We start from the raw sequence: 10,096 nt of genomic DNA on the forward strand, positions 1-10,096 counted from the left end.
GCTAAATTATTAGATAGATTGCACGCCTGCTGCTGTTTCCTCATTCCTAATGAAGACCCGCAAGGGACCAAGGGTCGAAAGATTGTTGCATCTTATTTATTAATACAATTTGGGAGCTCAAGATTGGTGTGCGGACTTCCTAGTTCCTGTCATATCTGTACGTATTTTTGTTCAGCACTTGAGATGTGCGTGTTTCCCTTGGGATTCTATTTCTGCAGTGCAAGGGGTCCACATACACAAACCACATTTAAAGCTGACATTCAAGACACAACCGCAAGGTTGCCGGTTAGAACCCAGGCTCCCCCAGAGTTAGTGTCGAAGTGTCCTTGAGCAAGACACTGAACCCCTAATAGCTCCTGATGTGCTGGTTGGTGCCTTTCCGCCGCCATCGGTGTATGAATGTGTGTGTGAATGGGTGAATTGATGCACAATCTATGTAGTAGATTGTATATAAATGCACCATTTACCATTTACCATTTACAATAGTCTAACCATGGAAGAAATATTTAAATATAATATAGTTTATTTTCCTTAGAAGGCATGCAGGTTAAGCCCTATAGCATAATTAGTGTTGTCATGATGAACCAGTGCTTTCTTTTCTTTTTTAAAGATATTTTTTGCGGCTTACGCCTTTTATTGGTTTTTTGAAGGGACAGACAGTAGGCTGACAGGAAACGGGAGAGAGATGGGGGAAGACATGCAGTAAAGGCCGTGTCGGGCTCGGGAGTCGAACCCGCGGCACACTGCGACTGGATTACCAGTCGGGTGCCCAGACGGTTACGCCACCGCCTGGGCCGAACCAGTGCTTTCTTTCTCATGCTTTTGATCAGTCCTTGGCTGCTTCCTGAGTTTCAACAGGGTTTCCCAGTGGCTCCCACTTCACCTATATGTTCAGGCTGGGGTTATTTACTCTGGGTGAGTCTTCTTGTTAGAGTTGCTGCTAGCACTTGTTATTTGTACTTGTAGAAGCCTTCTCCCGTCTTTTTGCCATATTTGCCCTCCGCAACCAGCTTGTTCAGCATCTCACTGGGGGCAAAGAGTGGGTTGCCTGGATCCACGGCACTCCAGCCATCCATGATAAACTTGGCCGTGTCCAGTCCAACATAGTCCAACAGCTCAAAAGGACCCATGGGATATCCAGCACCGAGCTTCATAGCGGTGTCGATGTCTTCTCTGGATCCATGACCTCTCTCAGTCAAGCGGATGGCCTCCATCATGTAGGGAACAAGGAGGCGATTTACAATGAATCCGGGAGTGTCTTTGCAGGACACGGGCGTCTTCCCAAGTGCTTTACTGAAGTTCAGGAGGGAATCAAACGTTTCTTGGCTTGTTGATGAAGTTGCGATGACCTCTACGAGCTTCATCACTGGGACGGGGTTGAAGAAGTGCAGGCCACCAAACCTGTCAAGTCTACCGGTGGCACTAGCGATGTCAGCAATGGGCAGAGATGATGTGTTGCTGGCAAAGATGGCGTGAGATGGGGCCACTTTGTCCAGCCCACCAAACAGACTCTGTTTGACTTTGAGGTTTTCTACGATGGCTTCCAGCACCAGGTCTGTACTTTGAACTGCAGATGCAGCATCTGTTGAAATGGACACGTTCTTCATTACGTTCTGGATGAACGCTGTTCCTGCCTCTGGCTTGTCAGCAAACATCTTCTTCACCACTCTCTTCAGACCTCCTTCGATTCCTGCCACAGATTTCTTCAGGATGTTTTCGTGCTGATCGACCAGCGTCACAGTGTGGCCAGTCGCTGCAGCAACCTGAGCAATTCCAGCACCCATCTGTCCACCTCCAATAATAGTAATATTCTTTATGACCACATGTCTGACGGCCGAAGATGAGAACCCTCTGGATAAACGGTGAGTGACAAACGCCATGATTTAAAAAAAGCAATGTGTGGATGTGCAGTCTGTCAGTGTCTATGTCTAGCTGCTGCAGTGCTGTGCAACTACGAACAACTATTACGACCAAGATAAGATGATCCTCTACCTGCAGATACCTATACTCATCCAGACATCCCCACATTTGGAGATAATTAACATGGTCTGACATCATGGTCTGACATCATAGACCCCCCCATCGAAGCTCCATATATGGGGTCTATACGGAACACCCAATCCTGACATCATAGACCCCATCTTTGGGCATGTCTGACATGGGGGGGCTCCATATAAGGATATAAGTGACATCACAGAAATGAAGCACCGCAGACAACCACATAAAAGGCAAGTGAATCCTCAGATTTGTGTAGTGCGATCAGCGATACCCTGGGCTTAAACTACCTCTAAAACACAAGCCACATTCAACGGAGCCCTTATATATAAAATAATCTAAGTTATTTTACAATAACCAATGGCTTCCAGCATGTCTGAACTCTGTGTTGGAATCAACGGCTTCGGTCGTATCGGCCGCCTCGTCCTGAGGGCCTGTCTGCAGAAAGGCATCAGAGTCGTGGCCATCAACGACCCCTTCATCGACGCGGAGTACATGGCCTACATGTTCAAGTACGACTCCACCCACGGGCGCTACAAGAGCGAGGTCTCCCACCAGGGCGACGACAAGCTTGTGGTCGACGGAAACCCCATCTCCGTGTTCCAGTGCAGGCAGCCAGCGGAGATCCCCTGGGGCGACGCCGGAGTGGAGTACGTGGTGGAGTCCACCGGAGTCTTCCTCAGCGTGGAGAAGGCCTCCGCACACATCCAGGGCGGAGCCAAGCGAGTGGTAATCTCCGCCCCTTCCCCCGACGCCCCCATGTTTGTCATGGGAGTCAACCAGGACAAGTACGACCCCTCCTCCATGACCGTAGTCAGCAACGCCTCGTGCACCACAAACTGCCTGGCCCCGCTGGCCAAGGTCATCCACGACAGCTTCGGCATCGAAGAGGCCCTCATGACCACGGTGCACGCGTACACGGCTACCCAGAAGACGGTGGACGGCCCCAGCGCCAAGGCGTGGCGTGACGGCCGCGGCGCCCACCAGAACATCATCCCCGCCTCCACGGGAGCCGCCAAGGCCGTGGGGAAGGTCATCCCTGAGCTCAGCGGCAAGCTGACGGGCATGGCGTTCAGGGTGCCCGTGTCCGACGTGTCCGTTGTCGACCTGACGTGCCGCCTGTCCCGCCCCGCGTCCTACGCCCAGATCAAGCAGGCGGTGAAGAGTGCCTCGCAGGGTCCCATGCAGGGCGTGCTGGGGTACACAGAGGACCAGGTGGTGTCGACGGACTTTGTAGGCGACACCCGCTCCTCCGTCTTTGACGCGGGCGCCGGCATCTCCCTCAACGACAACTTTGTCAAGTTAATTTCCTGGTACGACAACGAGTTTGGCTACAGCCACCGTGTGGCCGACCTGCTGGCGTACATGCACTCCAAAGAGTAGGGCGGGAAGCGCAGGAAGTCCTTGCAAAAGGGACTAAATAAAACTATTGGCATTTTCAAAAATAAAAACTAATAAAAACTAGCAAATCCGCTCTGAAAATGAATTAAAACTAACTGAATTAGAAAAATAAAAATAAAAACAAACTAAAACTAAACTAAAATGACAGTCTTAGAAAAAAGACAAGAAAAATCCATGCAGGAGGACATCTGGAACGCAATCGTTCACTCGCCCTCGGAAAGTCGAGACTTTATCTTCATAATAAGATATACGAGACGATATTTATCATATGTCAAGAAGCGTCATGGCGGAACAAATCTAAAGTTCTCACCCCAGGTCCACTGATATTACAATTCTGCTCGGGTGGATATAAGCACGCCGCGCGTATCTTCTGTGAATTCAATAAATTAGCCTATATTTCATAATTATCACTGTGTGGTTTGCTTGTGTCAAATTGCTGTAAATTAATTATACACCTTTTAAAGTTACAATATTTATATAAAAAACAACAAACAAAAATCATTTGTATTATTACTTGCGCAAGTACTGCGATCGGCTGGGTATGTACTGTATGTATGTCGGTCAACAGCCAATTAGGGACCACCATTCTTGGTGACATAACTATGGTATGTTTCAAGGTTGGTGTAATTTCATTTTTCAATTTTTAAAACGGGTCAGCAGTTGTATTAGACATTAGTTAGTAGCTCTAGGACTCTAGGGGCTCCATTTTTGTCACCGCTAAACCCCTTATCCCTAAACTTTTTTTTTTACTATTTTGAAAATCATTTTTGAATAATTCAACTAGCCAATCTACATTGACACGTTGTGAGCTTGTAGACTGGCCATTTTAACTATTCAAAAATGTTTTGCAAAATAGTAAAAAAAAAAGGCAAAGAAGTTTAGGGATAAGGGGTTTAGCGGTGATGAAAATGGAGCCCTATAGGAGTTGTGAGCGCACCTCATGGCGTGCTCTGCTTGCGCACAGGCATGGCCTACTTGTGTGCAAGGTGCAGGTTGGCCTCTTGAGAGTGCATTTCTAGTTTTATTTGTATTCCTGGGTATGAAAAGTACTCACATATTATGCCTGTTAGGCTACAATTGAAAACAAAATTGTGAGGTCATTCTTCACGATTCCATCAAATAGCGACATGTGAGAAAAGGATCGGCTCGGCTCCCACGTTTGTCTATTTGTGTTGTACTGTACTGGCACACCCGAAATCATCATATATACAGTTAATATGTGCATGTGTGTTTGTGTGTGTGTTAGGTTGTGCACAGGTGGTGAAAAACAAACATGCTGTTTTCGTGCTCAGACCCACCCAGCCACACATAGCTCCGTAAGGGAGTGGTTGCACCACTCAAAACGTGACTAAGGTGCTCACACAGAAAAAGAGAGACGATCCGGACACTCAAAGTTAAATAGAAGAGCGAATGCCCTTCTCTCCCTGATGAAGACCAGTTATGGTCGAAATATGTTGGCTGTTATTGCCTTTTAATTAAACAAAGGCTTTCCTCGTTTTAACTTTGAGTGCCCAGATCGTCTCTCTTTTTCTAATCTCTAGATGGAAGAAGAGCACAGAATTAGGAAGTGCTCCTCTGAGCCCAGGTCTCCTCCGCCAGGTCAGGCGGATTGTAGGCCAGCCATGTTTGGCATTCGCCATTTGCTCTGGCATCCAGGGATAGGAGTGTGTACACAGTTTCCCGTTGATCGGGCCAACGGTGCCGGAGATTAGCTGTTCACAGACGGACGGACGGACGGACGGACGGACGGACGGACAGACAGACAGACAGGGTACAAAACATAGTCTCGGCTACGCCTTCGGCCTGACGTAGACAATGAGATTAGCTGCTCAATATCCAAAGATGTCAACTAACCTGGTTTAATATGTTAACATTAAATGTGCAATTTTCTTAAGTATTTAAGTTAGAGCAGTTGGGTGCATGCATAATGATTTCAATAAAAATAAAACATAAAAAAATGTATGTGGTTAACTAAAGTCTGAGAACCCAGGTCAGTTTTGGTTGAGAGTGTACAGTATATGGTCAGTAGGGCAGAGAGCAGTCAGAGCGCACACCAAAACTGCTACTGTATGTGGAAAGGACATGTATATCTTTGAGAATCAGCTAATGTACCACAAGTCATCTTTAAATACCGGTATATTTTATGGATTATTATGGATGTATCAAAGTACAAAAGAGTGTTCAAAGTGGATAGTGAAGGAATATTAAAATAGAGTTAACTGTTGGAGATAAACGTTTCTTTGGTCTTGGTTTCAGAAGGTATCAGTGGAAGGACGTGTCTCGACTCATATTCTCTTTCAAACTCTGCATTTCAAAGCAGCCACCCGTCCCATGCTGGGATCCCATGATGACAGTTTGTCTCCTTGAGGCTTGAGGCCATCTATATTTTGTGCACTGAATGATGATTAGTTTCCCTTTGATGTATACGAGAGAATAATAAGGATCTAAGTGCCAATACTGTCTGTAATCATTGTAAAGAATTAGACTCCGAAACTCTCCCCATGCATACTCTTTCATTGAGAAACATCAACCTAGCTACTGCTTGACAATGTAAAACAAAAATTATAATAATACAAACTACAGTATTATGAGTTGAGAGTGAGAACGGAACTTCTGCATTCCAGTGTGAGCGGGTGTATAATGCAGAGAGTTGAAAAATGATGCGACTGGGGATCCCATTGCATCAAACGGGTGATGCATGCATGCATGGTCAGATGTTGCCCCAGAACATTGCTATTAATGCGAGAGGGATCAGAATATGTTGCTATAACAGCTGTCTTGACAATGAATTTGATTTCCTCCCTGGAAGATGTATTTACTATTTATGCATGACACACAATGCATTGTTTAACATCCTCAAAGAACTGAACACAAATAACAACGTAAAATCGAAAACGCTTGCAGTTTTTATTTCGGGTTCTTAATGGATCTATATCTATTATCTACAGTACAGTGGAGCAAACAGCTGTTCCTTTCGACAGACATAATTCGTATAGCTAGCTCACAACGACACTTTGTTCCTGCTGTGTGGCCAGTGTTGCATCAGGACAGAATTGAAATAGAATCCTCCCCTGCTTTGGTAGACTTCTCTGTGGGGGGGTCGCCCGTCTTCCTGTTCCTGTGAACATGGAACCAGAGAGGGGACCACGTGGAGCTACAGGCAGGCTCATCAAACCAGAGAGGGGACCACGTGGAGCTACAGGCAGGCTCATGGAACCAGAGAGGGGACCACGTGGAGCTACAGGCAGGCTCATCGAACCAGAGAGGGGACCACGTGGAGCTCATCGGAAATTAAACAACCTCCAAACTGTCTTTGGAGGTGATTGGTGGTGTGACAAAAATACCACCCCGACCTTCCTGTTTTCCAGATTAATTGGATGCCTTGATGTGATTGTGGGCGGCGGTGGCTCAGGGGTAGAGTGCCTGGATGGCAACCGTAAGGTTGCCAGTTACTGTCAAAGTGTCCTTGAGCAAGACTCTGAACCCCGAATTGCTCCCGATAGTTGGTGCCTTGCGTGCAGGTTTCCGCTGCCATCGGTGTATGCATGTGTGTGAATGGGTGAATGTAATGCACAATCTCTGTAAAGCGCCTTGGATAAAGGCGCTATATAAATGCACCATTTACCATTAATTCATGTTTTTTCACTCAATATTTTAATGCGATTTCTCTTAACATCCTGTGTAGAATCAACAACAATTAGTCAGGATTAATCGACTAAACCCTATACTGTACCTTTTTTACTTGCCACCCCCGTCCCTATACTCTGAAAAAGGACAATCTACAAGCGCACGTCAATAGGGCTTCATAGTTACAGCAGGGCCGCTGCGCCGCAGAACAGTTTGCACTTTGTAAATGCATGGGTTTGTCTGCTGAGATCCATGTGCTCTTTGGAATTTCCATATCTTTAATATTTATATGCCAATAGAGAGTATGCGCATGCTTAAAGTAGGGCTGACCTCGATAAGTCGAATAGTCGACTAATCGATCGGAACGGGTCTCAGTCGACTGACAACCTCTCAGTCGATGTTCACCAAAAAAAAACAAAAAAACAAAAAAACCCTCCGTTATAATGGTATGCTCCCAGTCCCCGCACCGCAGCATCGGGGAATACTCTGGCAGCCAGAGTAAAGGCTGGGAGGGACCAAGCCGAGGGAGGCTACTGTACTGTAGCCTACATGTTGTTTATGCTCCGGAGTCCAGACCCATGCAGTTTAATAATATACAGTCACAACAGAATGCACACTGCTGTCTCGTGTCTCATCACAATCCCAATGCGCCACCCGTGAAGCCGGGGGAAAATAAAAAACAGGCTGCTAGTGTTAGTGTAGGGTTGGGGATCGTTAGTTTAGCGCGTAGCTACTGATTCAACCCACTGATTGAACTTCATCTCCGCCTGTAATGTAGGTTATTTTTTTATTGACAACGTGAACGAACCCCGACACCAGCGCTGCAAAAATAGACAGATCTACAAGCTCTCAACGCGTAGCGAACGGCGCTGCAAAAACAGGCAGGACGCGATGCCTTGAGAGCTTGTGGATCAGCCTCCCCGACGGTGCGGGGAGGCAAGAGTTCTCCGGGGAGGAGGAGAAGTTACCAGGGCAGGCTACATGTTGCTGCGGCTAACAACACTGTCACCAGCCAGTGGTTGTGATGTTAGCTGGGCTTGCAGCTGCTTGTCCGTTCCAACTTCACTTCATCTCCACCTGTAACTTATTTTTTATTTTGTTACCCTGGCTGCGCAGCTACGCAGCTGCGCTGCAAAAATAGACGGATCTACAAGCTCTCAACGCGTAGCGAACGGCGCTGCAAAAACAGGCGGCGGGGGGGGGGGGGGGGGGGGGGTGTTCAGTCGACTATCAGTCGACTAACAGCAAATTTATTCATATTAATTTCGACTATACAAATCCTTAGTCGGGGACAGCCCTAGCTTAAAGTGAATGGCAAGTGAATCGAGTGGCAAATCGAGTGGCAAAGCAACAGGCAAAGTGAGTTTAACATTGTTTAATGTTGTTTAATGCAATCAGATATGACTTTTCTGTGTGGATGTATGGGCTGTCAAGGCCAGAAAGTAGTTTTTTGCCACTCAGTAGGCGTTCCTGCATAACTTCCTGGTTTGATGATGATGTCACGCGCATACCCTCTATACTGGAGAGGTGAAAGGGGCAATAACAATAACACCAGCCCTAATTGCCATTGATTTTTAATTTGGCTTGGCCGTGTACATTCTAACATCTCTAGTTAGCTATAAATTGTTCTCAATTGAGTGTGTTGACACAGATTAGTGATTTCAGTGGCTCGGAGATGGCCTGACACTCCCCAACGATCCGCTTTTGTTTGTTTCGCAGTTGATGTGCGCCTATTACGTTTTTTCCTTTAATCTAATTTACAAGCGCTAATACAAAAACAAATCAATATCTTCCAAATGCACTTGCACCATCTTTCTTTATTATCGCACCCTGCCTGATAGACGGTGGGGAAAAATCCACAGTAATAACATTTTCCGTTACCTTGTGCAAGTCACAATTAGTGAGTCGATGTGTCAGAATGAATAACAGAAGGGCTGGATCATAGACGCGGATCTCCACATTACTGTGTGGAGCTCACCACTGGTCTCGCTAATGAATCCCCTTCTCAAGTCGTAGATTACTTTAATAGACATGATGTGTGTGTTTGTGTGTGTTTGTGTGTGTGTGGGGGGGAGAGTTGTTTATAGATGGATCCATGTGTGCGTGCGTGCACCCGTCTCTGATAGTCTGCATACATGCGTGGGTGGCTATACAGACGTGTGTGTGTGTGTGTGTGCGCGCGTGTGTGTCATGGATGTGCTTCTGTCCTGGTGTTCATCCCTTTGATGTTGGATTGTAATTGAGCCGCAGCAGATGACGGCGCCGCGAGCGGCCTCAGCGTGAAGTCGCCCAAATGGGGAAGAAAAACGTCCTGCTGATGCCGTGACCTTGACCCCTGTCGGACAACCATGCTGTTGTGACCCAATTAAGAAGTTGATCATTAAAGGATGATACTTCAACGGAGTGAAGAGTCTCTTTTCAAAGATGACATTTGAGCGGTGCCTAACTGCTCCAATGAACAGCTATGTGTGTCCCTATGTATGTATGTCTCCGTGTCTGTTTGAGTACGGACATTTGCAATAACGCTGGGTGACCTAAAGTGGTACTTTTGAGCAGCGTGGCCGTGTGTGTCTCTATGTCTGTATGTCCCTGTGTGTCTGTATAGCCAGCGCACGCAAACACGCAAGCGCACGCAAGCGTTCGCACGCACACACGCGCGCGCACTGCACTGCTCAGTTCAGACAGGTCTGATTTCTAATATCAGCATGTTGAGCAACAAACTTCAGACTTGTTTCTGTATTTTTTTTCTCTCTCTCTCTCTTTATTAAGTAAGTAAGTAGCATTATTGTGTTTTTGGACTGTCAAAATAGTCAAACATTTTAATCGCCGATATTTCCGTTCTGTCTTCGAAGGAGATTTACAGAGAAAATGCAATATTCTCATTCATAATTCATTCAGTGACGAGACCACATACTGTATGCATAATTAGTGAATATCCAGGAAACAAACACATTATTATTTATATCTTAAATGGAATTTAAGTAGGGAAGGTGTCTTTCTATTCATCACTTTCAGAAAGACTAAAATGTCCAAGAACAGGAATTCTTGAGTCCAGAAATAGATTACATGAGCC

The 10,096-nt window shown here is 46.2% G+C and overlaps 2 protein-coding genes across 2 annotated transcripts; one reads left to right on the top strand and one right to left on the bottom strand.

Moving 5' to 3' along the window:
- Positions 1–924: 924 nt before the first annotated feature.
- Positions 925–1,885, bottom strand: LOC306924681 (hydroxyacyl-coenzyme A dehydrogenase, mitochondrial-like). Its single transcript, XM_079503274.1, has one exon. It carries the CDS (start codon positions 1,878–1,880, stop codon positions 951–953), a length of 930 nt encoding a protein of 309 aa, XP_079359400.1. The 5' UTR covers positions 1,881–1,885; the 3' UTR covers positions 925–950.
- A 482-nt stretch (positions 1,886–2,367) lies between these two features.
- LOC306921273 (glyceraldehyde-3-phosphate dehydrogenase 2-like) lies at positions 2,368–3,378 on the top strand (the record flags this gene model as incomplete). Its single annotated transcript, XM_079498382.1, has 1 exon — positions 2,368–3,378. The coding sequence occupies one exon, from the start codon at positions 2,368–2,370 to the stop codon at positions 3,376–3,378; it is 1,011 nt and encodes a 336-aa protein (XP_079354508.1).
- Positions 3,379–10,096: the final 6,718 nt, after the last annotated feature.

The sequence above is a fragment of the Electrona antarctica genome, assembly GCF_951216825.1.
Source record: "Electrona antarctica genome assembly, chromosome: 1".
Classification (NCBI taxonomy): domain Eukaryota; kingdom Metazoa; phylum Chordata; class Actinopteri; order Myctophiformes; family Myctophidae; genus Electrona; species Electrona antarctica.